The sequence below is a fragment of the Falco naumanni genome, chromosome 8, assembly GCF_017639655.2.
Source record: "Falco naumanni isolate bFalNau1 chromosome 8, bFalNau1.pat, whole genome shotgun sequence".
NCBI classification, from domain to species: domain Eukaryota; kingdom Metazoa; phylum Chordata; class Aves; order Falconiformes; family Falconidae; genus Falco; species Falco naumanni.
This window is the reverse complement of record NC_054061.1, coordinates 48,627,318-48,644,740: the sequence shown is the minus strand read 5'-3', so window position 1 is coordinate 48,644,740 and position 17,423 is coordinate 48,627,318. Positions and strand designations below refer to the sequence as shown.

At 43.2% G+C, this 17,423-nt stretch overlaps 1 protein-coding gene across 1 annotated transcript in view; it reads right to left on the bottom strand.

The window, feature by feature from the left end:
* UBE2E3 (ubiquitin conjugating enzyme E2 E3) overlaps positions 1 to 16,939 on the bottom strand; it is a 58,743-nt gene extending 41,804 nt beyond the window's left edge. The window contains exons 1-3 of the mRNA XM_040604488.1: positions 16,683 to 16,939; positions 15,275 to 15,477; positions 13,067 to 13,117 (exon numbers count right to left, since the gene is read on the bottom strand). Of these exons, the coding sequence (XP_040460422.1) occupies positions 13,067 to 13,117; positions 15,275 to 15,468 (245 nt within the window). The 5' untranslated portion in view covers positions 15,469 to 15,477; positions 16,683 to 16,939. The remainder of the gene's footprint in view (positions 1 to 13,066; positions 13,118 to 15,274; positions 15,478 to 16,682) is intronic.
* Positions 16,940 to 17,423: the final 484 nt, after the last annotated feature.

Genomic DNA, 17,423 nt, shown 5'->3' with positions numbered 1-17,423 from the left:
AGAAGCAGTCAGCAAACATGTGTGACCCACTCCACAACCCGCTGCCTACCTCAATCTTTCACACACTCCAACTTGTTTCATCAAGTGCCAATCTAGATACGAGCATACAGGATACAAAATTCATGTTGTTTCATGCAAAGCAGAAGGTGCCACTGTGCAGATTTAACAAAAAAATTAAAATTCTGCATCGGCTTCTCCAGCATTTGAGTTAGGCTGGAGCGCAGCGACAGACCTGACCTCAGAGACTGGGACACGGCTGGTGCAGGGCATAGCACCCATGTGCTCCGCAGGGTTTCTCCGCACCTACCACCTGCTTGCACCAAAGCACTGAGCCAGAAAACCTCTGCAACCCAACCCAAACAAGAGATAGTTTGTGGCAACTACTAATTCCCCTTAGGAAAGGGATAGAAGAGATAAAACGAAACTTCAAATAGAATCTGAAAACACCCTATAACTGTATTAACAAGCCAAAGTAATGTGATTTCTCAGTGCCTGAAGGGATAGAAGGCTAAAAGTGCGAAAGGTTAGCTAAAGCAGAAGAAACCTTTTCCATCTCTCCATTCAATAACTGCCTAATGGAAAGTGCTTAAACTAGCAACCCTTTTAACTGTTAAAAAAGAAAAACAACCTTCGGGTTTTTTCCCTCCTCAACATTTAAACACCTTTTAAAAGAATCTACTACTGAAAACAGCTTTACCTATTTGGTAACTAAAGCTTCAGTGCTATAAACTCATGGTTCCACAGAAAAAGCTCAAATCATCTCCCAGGTGCTTCTATACTTTGGCATCAACTTGCAGAACCAGCTCCTCCTTTTCACCTCCATTAAAACACTAGAGAACAGTAAGGATCACCATCACACAATGCCAGGCCAAATTAAGTTTATCAGAACTTCAGCAAATAATTATTTCTAGCTTTATTTAGACTTTGTATGTAAAGCACAGAAAAACCACACAAAAGACAAACAAGTGCAATGCATAGGAAGTAACAATTCCCAGTTCCTTCTGCCCAGATCAGAATTGTCGAAGTCTAACTGAAGGCATATTCTTACAGAGCTTGCTTTCTTTACAGAATGAAAATAAAGTGATAACAAAGCATTTATCTGATTAGTACAGCTCGCATCTCTCTATATATCCTCCCTCTCTGACCCACCTCCGCTAATTTCTAGTAAGGCGCTTGTCATGGTATGGGAACTTTGCCCAGAATGCCCTTTATATCTAGGAGAACCACACAGCACTCAGCCTACAGTAGTTGTTTTAGTATGGACAACTGCTACTGTTAGCTTGCTTTGTAACTGATAAGAAATTATTTTGTTTCTTCTATTCCTAACACAAAAAAACCCAAACAGGCTTAAGGAAAAACAAAGACTTAAAATAATGCTACTCTGTGGTAACACCATGAAAAATAAATAGACAACCAAAACACTTGAAAGAATACTTTCACTGTATTTGTTCTCAGAGAATCTAGAAAGTAATTGATTTCTCCATGTATTGGTCTGTGTAAGATTTGGTACTCTATTTTATCAAACCAATCACTGCTCTCTTACTGCTCTGTTTTGGTGATGTCCCTTTTACTATAGCAAATTGTTTCTTCTTTAAAAAAATACGTTATGGTGTGTTTGCTCTGGTATAAGTATACCAGCTGTAATTCTGGCTTCCAGTTAAAAAAAAAAAGAAAAGAGGTAAACCAAACTCAAAAAAACAGGTAGCCAGGTTACTACTGCAACTCTTCACACTACCCCAGCAATCCCAGCACTCTGAAGGAAAAGGAACATGAAGGTAGGCACTACCTGGTGGTATAGAATTTGTATGGGTATCATACAAAATACCTGCTCCAGACAAGCAAACACTTTTGTAGCCATAAGACTGTGCTTCAAATAGTTTATCATGTAAAGATCACCCTTTCAGATTTGATTACTGTTTAATTATGCTTGCAGAATTTTAGGTTGTATAGTATTTCCACCTTTTGCATAAGAAGTTTTTTTTAATCATTCAGACTATGCTTAATATGCAGTAGGTTGTGCTGTGTAACATAGATCAGTTGAATTTGCTTCCATGGGAGTACGGTGTTTGTTACAGCGTTCATTGCAAGTGATTTTAGTCTCTTAAGACCTCTCTTTGCTTTGCTTTATAGGCTAGAAATTAAACCAAATCTCTCCCCCCATCCCCCAGATGCTGAAGTCCAAAACAGAACACAAAACTAGGCTTTGGTATAATGGGTTTGGTTCACTGGGCCCTTAATGTGTCTCTAGAGGGAGGTGTCATTAAATTTGTAATGTCCCATTAAAGCTGTAATGTCCATCTGCAGCTTCTACCATTGATATTAATGAAGTAGATGTAGATATGCCCTAGGTATCCATGAACAAGTTAGGATGAGCACCAATGTATGATGATAACACAGAGCTCAATGTCAACTAACCATCCCTGCACCACATCCTCCGGCCTGGCTGAGGTCTCTGATGTTGAGATACCAGGGGGAAGGACAAAAGCGAGTTAAAAGTATGAGCATACTCCAGGCAGTAACTGCACAATAGACAAGTGCTTTGTTTGTTAGAAAAGGTGCCTGTGTGCGGGAGGAATCTGGCTGTCCATTGTCTGCTACAATAGCTGCAGCTTCACAGCAAGAATTGCCATCAGCTGAACATATCTCCTATTGCATAGCTATTAATCTATTGTAATGCTTCCCCGACCCAAACTCACTCTGCTCAATGCATTTAGTCTCTGAATGCTTTACTTAAATTGCAAACAAAAATAACTTTCTGCTGCTAACCTTTCCTTACCAAAATGAAAACACCAATGTTTCTCTTTGCCATGTGTTTTCCGTTCGTCCCACGGAATCTGACCTGCTGATGCTCTCTAATGATTTAATCTGTCTTCAATGTTTCGGTGACTTCCACATCTGGGCTTCAGAATGAAGTGATAACCTAAGTTCAAACCTAAACTGCTTCACTGCAGCTTCAAGTTCAAGAAACTGCCCTGGCATGATGAGAACTCCCAGCTTTCTGCAGCACCTGTACTGTTAACACGCTCACGGGGTGGCTTGCGTGCTGGGCATAGCTACCTTTGCTGAGGCTATGCTAATCAAGCGCCACAAGTCAGGCTGGCTTCACACTGAACGAGTACCTTAATTTGCTTACAGATTTCCAGCCCTGCCACTGAAGCTACAAGAAGACTTTCTGGCAAGGGAGGAACCCACCTCAAAGACAATGGTGTTGTGAACCCCTGCAGTTGGCCTTTAGCTTTGCCGTCTGTTCTTTGCCTTCGTTGGCCACCTCCCCAGTGCCTGCACCCTTCTGCATGCCTCAGAGAGGAACTACTGAAGTTTATAGCAGCATTAACTCATCAGCTGGAAACCTGCCAGGCTGCTTATATTTTCACTACAATCTTCTGAGCCCTGACTCCAGAGGGTGCTTAGAGATAGGATCCATGGTCAGAAGCAGCATGCTATACAACTCTTTTCTGATGTGCTTCGACCCATTTGGGGTGTTGCATACACCGATGCATTAGGGCCTGCGTATCTACTACAAACTGCCTCTATGAAGCAGGGAAAAAATGTCCCTTGCTTTTGTTTATCTCAGTGTTGCCGGTACTTACACTTACCTTGTAACAAAAGCAGAGCACAGAGCACATGGAGATCTACTGCACAATCAGTGCTATTAGTTTCTCACAAAGGTGATATACCTCTGGAGAATTGATGACATGTGCCTAGCTTATTTCTAGTTAGCAGAAAGTGACAAGTTTGTGCAAGGAAGGCAGGATTGGACCTTACATGAAAACAAAGCCAAAAAGTGGGGGTGGGGGTTAATAAGAAAAACCACTAGACATTTGCTTTTTTCAATTGACAACAGGACAAAACCTGTGTGTTTCCAGTGGCTCTTTTAATAATTGCTGTTACTGTTGTTGCTTGAAATCATAGAACCTATGTATTTTCCAGGATGATTATACTACAAGATCCTGATAAAACACAGCTTTTAAATGAGAGGGAAATCACTTCCTGATGAGTTTTCCTTTAACACTGTCATTTAAATCCGGTATCACATACAGCTTGGTCAAACTGGTCCTCAAGGGGTCACTTAATCCATTTCCTGCTTAAAGATAGAATCAACTGTTATCTAAACTATTCCTGTCAGTCATTTGTCTAAACTTTGTTCTTAAAAACTGATGATGCAAATCCACCACCTCCTTAGCATACTGTCTTTATAGCCAGGTACTCCTCAGGTCTAAATTAGGTCTTCATTATGGTAATTTAAGTTGCTTTCCATAACCACCAGACAGGACTAGCAACAATTGCCTTATTTCCTTTGCAGCAACTTTCTTCTATATCCAAGGATGATTCTCTCCTTTCTTTCTTTCTTTCCTTCCTCTAATCTGTATTCTTTCTAGCTAGCCTGTGTCACTTGCAGTGTTGTGCCTAAAACTGGCTAAGGTAGTCCAGTTGGCCTTCACTAGTGCTGAACTGAATGGGATGACTTTATATACCACATCTCCAACACTTTTTTTTTTTTTCTTTTTTTAAATGCATCCTCCTGTTGTGACTGTTGTTCTATTTATTTCTCTTGCTGTGGCCCTGTACCATTGACTCCTGGAAAGCACATGATCCTTAGAGCGGTTACACCTTTTCTGAAGAACTGCTCCTCATCCAGTCTGTTTTTCCCCATGGATTTGTGCAGCTGATTATCCCTACTGAAGTGCTGTGCCTTGCAGTTCTCATTATTAAATTACGTGCTATTTTTAAGGTCACTTCCTATATTTGCCCACATCACTTTGCATTCCAGTCCTGTCCTCCAATGTGCCTACAACCCCTTCCTGCCCGCTGTTACAAGCAAATGCAGTACTTATATGCTCTAGTCCAGTATCCACATCAACAATAAAAACATCAATTACTAATGACAGCAGGATGGTCCTCTGCAGACCCTCTCTACAAACTCTTCTAACTGGAAAATGACCCATGGGTAACTACAGGTCACTGTGCTGTTTCATCAAGTCAGTCTCTCCCCTCATTTGTTTCTGAACAGTAGTTTCAACTTTGTCAACCGAATCTGTATCTGAGTTCCTAAAAGATCTGGCCAGTCTGTTTTACAGTAAGTGCTATAAAATTAACAACTGTTTCAGCCACAGTTCTGAACTAGGTAACAGTATAGAACACTTTCTGCACAGGGAAAATTAATCCAAATCAATGCAAGCAGGCTAGGAACTCATTTATTACTAGCAGTTACTGGCTCAAAGTAAGGCATCAATTTAAAGTTACAGCATAGTTCCTAGCTAGCTTAATAGCATGCATGCTCCCATCCCTGGTGGCAGCTGGATGTCCTTGCTCCTGCCTACTTAGCCCTGAATTCAGAAAACATGCTCAAGGTACTTTTCATAATGTCTGTATTATCTATTCCAAAATGTTCCACATCTATGCAAACCCTAGTTACACCAGCTCCAGGAAATCTCCACACATCAGTTTTATGTGAAGCAGTCAACTCATTTTAAATGAGGGGTTTAATGTAGTTTACTTGATTCTCTTATATTTGCACTTTGTTAATTTGAATTAAAATTAAGTGTCCCAAGTCTGTAAAAGTAAAGATCAAATCAGAGTAACTAATACACACAGACAAATCAGTCTGATGAGGAAGCATCCAGTGTGCTAGGACCTTGCCATACAAACTGTTTATCACAAACTAAATATGACAGGATGGCAGTGGTGAGCAATGCACAGTTTAAGTGCAAAAAGAAATACATATATATATATATACATACATGGCATACTTTAATCAGTTTTATCACAGAGCCTGAAGGGCCTTTGTGCAGTTATACAAACGGATATTTCAAAAGCAGATTTGTCCTTAAGTCTAAGGACACATTACTTTGCGGTTTTGACAAATTTCTGCACAACAATGCTTAACGAATTGTTTTAAAAACTGGTCCAGCTTGGGCTCTTCCATTTTTTCCAGCTAAAACTAAGACATAATGAGGGTCTGTTCTCTTATACCAGTAACAGTGAAAAGTGTTTGAACTATTTCTACAACTCTAGGGTAGATGGACAGCCATGATTTTTTTTTTTTTTTTTTTTTTCATTTGGACTGTAACGCTAATGAAAACTGGTGAAAGATTTATATGACCTTTTGAATAACACACAGACATTTAAGAGCATATACAACAGCATCATGGACACTGCTTACACAAGTGCCTAATCTGCAAATCTGTAGGTATGACAACTTACTCCTGTGAGTAGATACATTGATTTGTGTTGCATAACCTTGTCTTAATTATGCCACTGAGATTACTTGCATGAGAAATTCACTGTGTGGGGGCTGGTAAAAACCTTTGGTTTACAGCTTGCAAGAGGTCGATACTAACACAGGGTAAAAAAACCCCAAACTTGAGGCATTTTGAGTTAGTGGATCTGTCATCTAGTCTCAACTGAAAGTAATTTAAGTATTCTCACAATTCGAAACATTCAGGAATTACACAATCTTCCACTGTTGCATTTTTTAAATAAAAGCATGTTAAATAACATTGCACTCTAGCTCTACTTAACACTTAAATGTTTTACTGAAATGCCTTTCTAAATTTGCTTCATCCCTACTCCTTAAGCGGTTCCACTGACTATTGGCAAGTAAGGTAAAAGTGATACATACATAGAGATGGCAGAATCAGGCTGCTACTACAAATGGACAGAAATACAAAATCACCCGACTTCTGATTGCTGTGCTAAATTGTACAACTCCTTCCTACTCTGACCTAGACTATACTCTTCTTGTAAAAAAGAGGGAGAGAAGAAAAAGAATGGAAGAAAACACTTAGCAGAAATAATTCTAGATAAATCAAGGTTATCACTAGATAAACATATCTTTAAATCACTGCGAGCCACTGATTTATGTTCAGTAACTAACAATCAAGAAATTGCTTTTGAAGGAACCACAGGACTGTGTTCAGAGTTGGACAATACCAAAACACAGTATTTCAATATTCACTTGAGAGCTACATCAAACATGTTGTTACAGGAGCTGTGAACCCTTTTCATTGTATTTTTGTAACTGCAAACTTCTGTATAGGGAAGGAAGCATTAGAAATAATCGTGTGAGTTTGTTCTCAGAACGATTCTGCAAACTTCAGCTTTCTTTTAATTTATTGCACTTGATGATGAGAAAGTACTGGGCAGGGAGAGGCAATAAGAGGTATAATCCCACTATCAGAAGATACAGCAATAAGAGGTATAATCCCACTATCAGAAGATACAATATCAATTAGAGTTTGGGTGATGTTTTTTAAATTTTGCTCATTCAGCTTCAGCACAGGCATTTTTGCACATACTCCTAATACACGGTCTCTTACATACCTTAATCAATTTCTCCTTCTATAGGGAACCATTTAGTGTTCACAGTTGGGGTTTTCACTGCATAGGTGAAAAAAAGTAAAACTGGTATCTTTTTTTTCTCAATATTTAGCAATAGCAAGATGTTTGCCCAATAAGAAATTAACAGAATAAACACATAACTGGGGGACTGCCACTGATCTGAAAAGTCAGCAGCTTGACTGGAAAAAAGAATAAGTACAGGTGAATACTTAGGCACGCGTTTGTGCTCCTGTATAGGGGCCTAGTATTTGACTGCATTCAGAATATTCCTCCTCCCACTGATTTCAAAAAAGCAACAGAACTAACGCCTGGCTTTGACAAAGGAGAGATGGAAACTTACTACATTTGAGAGACAAAGGAATGGATTGACTTATTCATATCCTGGTGTGTCTGACAAAATGCTTTGTGTGAACAATGCCTACTCTGAAGGGAGGGAGGAAAAATCCAGCAGAGTTCGTTTGAATCACCTATTTAAAACGTTTAAGCAAACTTGGATCATTTTTTTTTAATTCTCCCCCCCCCCCCCCCCCCCCCCCCCCACCTCCCCCCCTCCTTCCTGGGGAGCACTATGGAGTAATCCCGTGAATCTGCTTCACTTACTGACTGGAGTAGTCACCTCCATGGCAGAACGGGAGCAAACCACAGCTGTGCAGTAACATCTTCAACAGGCACAACTGTTTGCAGAGTAAACATTTGCCTATAACCTTACTGTAGTCAGAGTATGTTAACAAAAGGAAGGCTTCTACCAGCTTAGCTGCAGGACCTTGCTCACTAACACAAGGCTGTGTAGCTCAAACCAAGTGCTATCCCTGCACGTGGAAGAGCCTGCACCACCAGCACAATTGTTCATTGCTCCTCATTGTTTTAGACAGCTCAACTGAAAGAGCTTAAATTGCTGGTTTGAAGAATACCTTCACGATATTCCTTTAAATACATAGTGCATTTCTTCCCCACTGATGGGGTAATAACCACAGTGAGACAGTTACAAACATCTGGATTCATGGGTCCATAGCTAAACCAGTAACAGCATTCGTCTGCCAGGGTTTTGCAGGCATTTTTTTTGTGTCAAACTCCAGGCCGTAGGGTTGGGTTGGCAATACTCTGCAGCGCAGAATTAGCCCAAGATGTGGCAGTAATGAAAGGGACAAATGTAGTCCTTAGGAAGCAGAAGAATCCTGTATTAAAACAAAACCCCTACATGTCTTGCTCCCATTGTGCTCAGTACACATAGTACACATACTTCGGAGTGTTGTTCTAAAATAAGTAATTATCAACCTACTTGCAAGCCTAGGAGAGGCTGCAAACAGCAAAATCATCAACGGCTACCTTTTGTAGTATTGCTCAGTAAATCACACTAGTATTTATTAGCATACAAGGCCTGAAAATAAATAATAATCGAGTTAGTAATCCCTATTAAGAAAAATCTTTCAACAGACCCTATCAGGTCAGGCACTCACCAGCTAGAGGATGAGACAGAGCAGGGAGCCTTTGGTAAGAATTCCCATTTCTCAGCAGCTACAACTGAGGAAAGCTGTCTCTCTGACCAGTGCGCTAAGGCACGTGTTTTGTCTGGCCTTTATTCCTTTTTTTTTTTTTTTTTTTTTTTTTTTTACCCACTTGCTTTCAGATGTCTGATCTGATCTTTAATCTAACAAACAGAAGAGATTAAAGCCAACTGACAGAACAGACTATAAAATGCTTGAATTCTTCCACTTGCATCGGAAAGATGCACGATCTTACCTCTTTTTAAACAACATGAATGAAGCTCTGAGTGGATACACTGATTTTGGCATTTGCTTTCATTTCCTACAAAGTGTATACCAAACTGGATTTGCTGTAAAATGGGTTGTAAACTATAAACGAAGCTGGCATGGGTGTTACTAAATTTATTTAGTACTGGGTTGAATGTCAAAAACTTTCTCATGAACAATGATTACTTTTGGAATGGAAATGAGGAGGAGTGGGGAAAGAAGACTGGGAATACACATTTTTTGCTATTGTGGAGCAGCAGGGCAGCAGGAACAGCTAAAGGAAGCTGCTCTAAATCACGGTTCCCCTGGGAATGGCCTCATTTGTGCCAGCCCTGAAATCCAGGAAGAACAATGAGCATCGGAGCCGGCTGTGCCCTGCTGCACCTGAGCTGCAGCCTCCAAGTTGGGCAGCTCAGAACAGCAGCCTCAGATAAAACCTTAACTACAGAGCAATGACCTCTAGTCTGAAGTTTTATGCCATGAACTGAAAACAGTTATTCCAGATACGTCAAACCTATTTAAGAGCATCAATGTGGCCCAGATTTATCAAGCATTACATGCAAGATCTTTGCTGCATTTTCCTGAGAATGTGTAGCGGTGGGGTTTGGCATCCTTCCATACCTTCAAGTATGTATAAGTGCTTGGCCATGGTTTGAAATTGAGCTGCCTAGGAGCAATAGGGCCAAGACCTTTTTAGCTTTGCTTTATGCTATTAAAAGCACAAAAGAAATTAAATACAGCACACTGCACCAAGTAGCACAGCTTTGAGTTAAGGCAGCAAAAGCAAGAAAAACCAGGATCAGATACCTGTGTCCTCAGTTTACCTATTTGTCCTAGAGCTAGAGTTCATGTTGGACAGTAACTGACTCATTTTCTCCTGTCCAGCAGAAGAGGTGTCAGTTACTGTCCAACATGAGGAGAAAGCAGTACTTAGTTTCCCACCAACACCTTCAGTGGCTTAAGACCAAATCTAATTTTATTGTTTTCGATGTTCTGTCTTTCTTAGAAATCACACTGAAATCACAGGAATTTAGATTATTACTGTATGTTAAAGCATAAAGTTATCAACACAAAGATACCAAGTTTTATACTTGGTACTGCACAGTTTGTATTCACTGCCCACAAACATAACGTGATGCATGACAACATGATTTTTCTAACAGTCCATTGTCCAATTAAAGAAATCAATCTCTACTGTTGAGACAAGCAAGCAAAAACCTGCTATTCAGACATTTTTACTGTGCCTGTCATTCAGCTATCCCAGTGTCTAAAATAGAAGTTAATGTTCAGCCCAGGCCTGCTCAGCACACCCAGGAATGGGACTTTCCTGGGGCTCTGGCACTTTTTATAAAACAGATGTTACAGCAATAGATGTGACTTTGGGAAATTTAACTGCTGAGGAAACCTACACCTCTTTTGCATGAGAATCACAGTGCAACCAGTTGATGTCATTTTAAAGTGGTTAAATCAGCCTCAGCTCTCTCTGGTGGAGCAACTCCACATGCAGTTACACTGGCATGTGAGATGTGGCAGCAGCCATCAGTGTCTAACACAATATGGGAGAGTTCAATGTACTCGGTATTAGTACTGTGTCCTCTTAAAGTAACATTTAATGTTTTATATGTGCCATTATGATATTTTAAAAATTGCTAAAGTTTAATCACTTATGTAACTGAGTAACCAGAAGCACCATCAACCTGCAAGAGCATCAGTTGGCAGCTCTATTCTTGCGAAGCCTGCAACATGTGGACTGCAAATGGTAAGGGTGTGCTCTAGAACTGGAGAAGAAACAACTCTGCGTGAAGAATCTCTTTAGGAGAACTTACAACACAAGGTTTTTTGTTTTTAAAGCACATATGAATATGCCAAGTTATACAGGCTTTTAAATGCTGTGGAGTTCTTTTTTTTACAAATTCTTTCTCTTTTACAAGAAATGTAACAAGTAGCGTTCCGCCGCTTGTTGCATGATGAACAATGAAGAGGTAGGTGTCACATGCCTGCTGTGTCAACCTATTGCTTAATCTGCATGACTACACCTAAGAAAGTGTGTCACAAACTTCAACTGCTCTGCACTTAACACACAGCTGCATTTACCTCCTGATACCAGAAAGGCTCCTTCTAACAAGTCAGTTCCAATGTACCGATAATCCTTCAGGCACTGAAACTGTGTTCAAACTGCTCATCATGAAAACCCAGAATTTCTGTTACAGAAGGCAATATCTCTTGTAAATATTTTTCATTTTGCAAAATGCAAAAATGCATTCATTGTACAGTTGCTACTGAGTAAAAGGGTTAAATTCCTCTTAAAAAAATACTTATAGGCACAGAAGCACTGACTTCCTCACTGGCAAAAAAATAATCTTTCCCCCTATCCTCTGCAGGAGAGAAACTTGAATAATTGTAGACACACTGGGGGGTTTTCATCATTCTCAACAGTATTTCTGGGCATTTGGTAGTACCAGCTCCACTGCAGGACAAACTCTCTGCAATACTCTCACGCCAATGACAGGAACATGCTTTCCCAGGGCACTAAGTATCAGAGGTATTGCAGGCTGTGAGGAGGGAAGCTTCTCTCTAAAAGCCAGACTGCAACTTGCTGTACCAGAAACTGCTACAATTTAGCAACTGTAAGACAAAATGCCACTGTTTATTTCATTTAAATACTTTCTGTCCTACCATGCCCTCTCTGAGGGTCCAAGTATAAAGTGCATAACCAACACAGAAATAAATCCCAGTAATTTATTAGAAGTTTCAAAAACAGTTATTTAAAAACAAACAAGCAAACAAAAAAAACCAAACCCACCCTTCCCACCCCTCCTCCCCAAACCCAATAGACATTTGCTCTCTGGACAGAGCTTGCCTCTCCTGAAGAGGGAGAGCCACTGACCCTGCATGCAAATACATCAGACTAGCATAGGCAATCTACAGAACAGTCCTCAGGGTAATAAGACACCTTTACCACAAATTCAGTAAAATACAGCTCTGCTTAGCCCCTGCTCTCATGCACTAGCCAGACAGGAGAAAAACGCACATTTTTACTGAATTTGCAAAACCTGCACCAAACCTTTCCAACTATTCAAAAAGCCAAACAATTCCAACACAAAATCAGAAAGCACTTCCAGCATTTTTTTAAACATGTACAAGGCTTGCTGTTACACAAGCTATTAATCTGAAGACACCTTGCAGTAAGAAATCTTACCGAGATGCATCACATGAAATCAACATTATTTAAATGTAGCTTCACTGCAAATCTGAACACTGGAGGCTCACAGCTAATGAGAATTTTCAAGCATCTTTTAAACAAATGTAAAACATGCACAAGATTTAAAGAAATTAGCTAGCTATGTTACTATTTAACTTTCTTACAGATCAAGTGCTCCAGTTACTATCACTTTATCTAAGACTAAAACACTCGGTCTTCCAATCTTACAATTTAATTTTCTAAAGCCTAACAGAAGCGTCTCACAAGTTGGGAACTTCCTTAAAAATATTTTCTATCAAGACACTACAACTGTGACCAACAGACACATAAATTTAAAGGCAGTACTTCAGTGTGTCTAACTGTTAAGCAACATACTAAGAAAGCATATAAAAATCACATATGGTTCTTTACCTTTACTTCAGAATGAAGTGATAACTCTATAAACCTAGCACTCAAAAAGCCAGTTCAAACTACATGCAGAGCTTCAGAGTATTCTAAAGTTCATATAATTAATGTTTCACGAAGGCGGTGACCAGCTACAAAAACCAAACTGAATACACTTCACTATGTACATCAATAACTAATGACTACACCTCCAACATGCAGCCAAAATAGCAAACTTCAGTATCAAACGTTCCCTATGCTTGTTTTCAATCTGCTGTACACAATTTCTGTCTAACAGTCACCGGTCGCAAACTCTAAGTTTCCCATTCCTTAGCCTGAGCACATTAATCTGCTACCACTGTCCACAATTTAAGAAGCCGTTACATACCTGCAGTTAGGAGGAGGATCAAGGGTTATTTCAGCTAGCTCCTTCTGGATTCTGTTGGTGAAATGAGAACAGACACAAAGCATTTGAGATAGTCTATAGAATAAATCAGGGAATTACACTGCCCTCTACCACCATGCAGTTAAATGCAAGATTGGCTTTGCCTTCAGTAATGCTAACATGGCTGCTTCCTCTTTGTTCTCAGAGGCATAACCCAAATCCCACAGCTGAGAAACTTTGCAGCTTTTTTCCTGCTCCACGCTGTATGTAAACAGAGCACTTACAACTGAGTTGGGTAGGAATTTCCCACAAGTATTCGGAAAAGTAACTCTTTTTCACATCCGAGCACTTTTTACCAGAGAGATTTTCTTTTCAAGCTAATATGCAAATGAGGCGGGGGGGGGGGGGGGGGGGGCTGCACACGCAGATTTGACAATGACTTTAAACCAGCGCTACAGACCTGTGACCGAGGCTGAAGAAGTGAACCGCGCTGGCAGCAGACATGCTCTTTCCACAATATTTTACCTACTACTTTGCAGTGTGTTTAAAAAGTGGATTTGCAGATCTCCCAGGCTGCCTCTGTTACTGGAATAATCTCTCTGGATCAACTTTACTCCCCTCCACACCTTCGGCTGCCTTTCCTCCCCCAACCTTATAGAGCAGGTGAATTTACATGATAAAAAGTGATATAATAACTTGAAATACTCTGTGCTTAGCTTTACTCTATTACAACCAAGGTGTTAAGGTCCAGAAGAAGAATACTGAAAACTTTTTGTCAATTTAATAGTTTATCCAGGTACATAAGAGGTGTGATTTCAAAAGACACATGGTAAATTCCTCTTAAATACCAAATAAGACTTCTTTTCAGAAAAGGACCCATATGAGCAAGACTCTGAATTTCGTGTGAATAGCTAGTGTTAAGACACGAGCTAAGAGGAAACTGCTTGCATGCCCTTGCACTTGTACCAATAAATTCAGACTACTGAACTACTTGAGATGTATGAAATTAAACTTGCAACAATTAAGTGCAATAAAGGGAATAAGGGAAAACTCAGTTGTGAAAGCCTGCATCTCAGGCTTTTCAAAAAAAGTTAAATAATAACAAATTACAAAGCCTACACAGTAGTTCCAGAACTTTTCTTTCTTTAGCCAGTCCTATTTCAAAGGGTTTCTTTAACAAGCTCAGAAGTCATCAAAGCCATTCAGTCACACTCTGCAGTGATTTTAACACATTTCAAAAAGTATTTGCGGAATTTAATTCCAATACAAAATTACTAAAGTGTTCCTAAAAATTAGAACTACACTATTTACACTGAATAAGCAAACCCTGAAGTTACTACGGCTACTCTACAGCTTTTATTGCTACAGGATATTTGTAAATGATTGTAAAGAAAAGGAACTCCAGGGAAAGGACTGGAGCATTATATTTCATCTTCGAAGACCACTGGAATCAAGAGATTTAAAGTTTACTTATTTCATACAGCTGAACTTACAGAAAATTATCAGAGCGCACGTCTTGAGCTGGACTGCCAGTAACCTTACATGCAAATAGAAATGCCACAGGTATAACTCAACAAGGCTTCTGAAGATTTTGATATTTAAAGGTAGAGGCTACCTGTACAACCCCATGGTTTGAATCTGCAGCTCCTAAGGGAGAAAATGCACCTAAGTTTCTTCTGAAAGAACTGCAGAATGAACCCATTACACTTCAAGGCGTTTGAGGCTCTCCCAAGCATTGACATGAAAAACTAGTCAGAAGGCCCACAGAAGCCACTGGGGTTTTGTGACTTCTTTAATTAAAGAACATTGCTGGTCATCAGTCTACAGACCATAATAAAATATACCAGGAGGACTCCACCCTATACCAATCAGGCATGGAAACTCTGGAAAAGATAGCCAAAGCCGACACACTCTCGTGCATTTTTGCAAATACGAAAATGTAGGTGCCCCCTCCCAGCCAGCCTGTAAGTTACTAAGTCCTCAAACAACTCCTCAAAAGACGTATGATGAGACTGTGTAATTATGACCCCAATAAGACTTGGATTAACGAAGATACTGCATGGCAGGCTTCTGTACCGCAAAAGTTGGTACTTCACTCTTTTCCACGTAGCTTTACAAGAAGAAGCCCTCTGTCTTGAAAAGTGCAATGCAAGCACTGTGACTCAAAATACCGTGCAAAAATACTACAGAACGTTTTACTGTCCCCTTTACCTTTTTGCACTAGTAGATAGCTTAGCAGTAGTTTTGCTGGATAGTTTGGTGTTCTTCTTCTGCTGAGTGGCAGAGGGTTTTCGTTCTTCTTGCTCTTCTGGTTCAGGTGCAGGTGGATCCCTCTGATCGGCATCTGAACTACCACTGCTGGTACTTGGACTTTCATCGTCTGACCTCTGCCTATCACTGGACATCGTGGGGAACTTTTTTTGGGGAAGGAGAAGAGAAGAGGCAGAGTTAATACACCAGGCAGGACTCTCTCTTGCCATTCCCCGAGTTCCAGAGAACGCTTGACTTGGTGACAACTCTGTTTCACCGAGGAATTAACCAAAATATACTTCTTTGTCTCGCCCCCAGGGCTGCAGTTTGACAGCTACAAAGCAATATTTACACTTCTGGAAATATAGATATCTCCAATTTTTAAACCCACTCGCATTTTTTTCATACTTTAAACAATATGCCAATTGTCGACTTTGTTCTAAGGCATGAGACAGATTTAGCAGGGTACTTAGGCAATGAACATTAATAACTTATGACACATTGTAAATAACAGACCTCACTGAAAATGTTTTTTAAAAAGTCACTAATACCCTGTAAATATTTACAATGGAGCAGAGCATTTTATTGGGTCCAAACGCCAGACCCCCCCTCTCCCCCTCTCTCTGAGAAAATATATTGCCAATAACACTTGTGTTGATTTCAGATGGAAATGTACACTTGCTCTGTGCATTTAAAGGGCCGGGCTGGGGGGGGGGACGGGGGACGAGGAGGGGGGTGGGCTATGTTGTTGGTGGTGTTTTGTGTTTTGTTGTTGGGTTTTTTTTAAAAGGGAAAAAACCCAAGATGCATTTGAAGCAACTCGGGCAGCAGCAGCCCCGGTTATTTACATGGCCAGCAGCGAGAACTGCATTTGGCCACCACAGAGCCGCCGCCGGAGGGGGAAGAAGCGTAATTCAAACTGCACCTTCTGCACGGCGCTCCCCGCCGCCGCTCCCCGCGCAGCTCCACCAGGCAGACCGACATTTTTCCGCCGACCGGGGCGGGGGGGGGAGGGGGCTGCCCCGGCGGCCGGGGGGGGCCGAGGAGGAGCGCGGCGGGGAGCTGCGGCAGGGCTGGAGGCGGCCGCCCGCCCGCCCGGCCGCGCTTTGTGGGGAGAGCCCGGCGCGGCGCGGCTCGGCTGGGCTCGGCGCGGCGGGCGGCGGCGGCTCGCCCGGCCCCGCACCGCACCGTGCGTGTGCACCAAGTGAGGCGTGAACTCGGGCCGGCTCCGCGCCCCCGGCCGCCGCCAGGCAGCGAGCGCCGAAAACAAGAACAAAGCTCCTCTACCAGCCCCCCCGCCTCCTCCCCGCCTCCCCCCACCGCGCTCGCCCAGCCGCCGCGGCAGCCGCCTCGCCCGCCTCTCCCTTACCTTCGCCGGCGTCCTGTCCCGCTGCTGGGTCGGAGAGGCGGGATGGCGGGGGGCCGGGCCGGGCCCGCGGCGCCCGAGGAGGGGACGGAGGCGGCCGGGGGGCTATACGGCGGCGGCGGCGGCTCTGTGGCCGGGCAGTGTGGAACATTGAGAGCCGGAGCAGGGGGGGACGGGGGGGAGGCGCGGTGCGGCCCCGCGGCCGGCGGGTGGCGCTGGCGGGCCCCGCTCTGCGGCGCGGGCTCCCGCGGCGGGCCGGGGGGCCGGGGCGGGGGGCGGCGGGCGCGCGCCGGTGGGGGCGGGGGAGGGGGCGCCGGCCGCTTCGGGCCTCCGGCCCGCCGCCCCCGCCCGCCCCCGCCCGCCGCCGCCGCCGGCGGGGCTCCCGGCGAGCGGGGGGGAGGGGAGAGGGGGCGCTCGCTCCCGCCCGGCGCCCGCCGGAGCGCGCCCCCCTCCGGGCCGGGGGTGCGCGCAGGCGCTCTCCCGCCGCGGCCGAGGGCGCGCGTGCTCCGGGCCGGGCAAGGACAAAGCGGCGGCGCGCGCGGGGGGGGCGGCCCTCGACGGCGGTCCGGCCCGGCCCCGCGGCCTCGCTCCGCCACCGCCGGCAGAGCCCGGGTCCCGACGGGCTCTCGCCGCCGGCGCCTGAGGGGAGACGGGGGGGAGGCACCGCCGCGGGCTTCGCCCACCGACGGCTGCGCGCCGCTGGCGGCCGTGGGGCCTCCTTCAGCCGCCGCGGCGGCCTCGCAC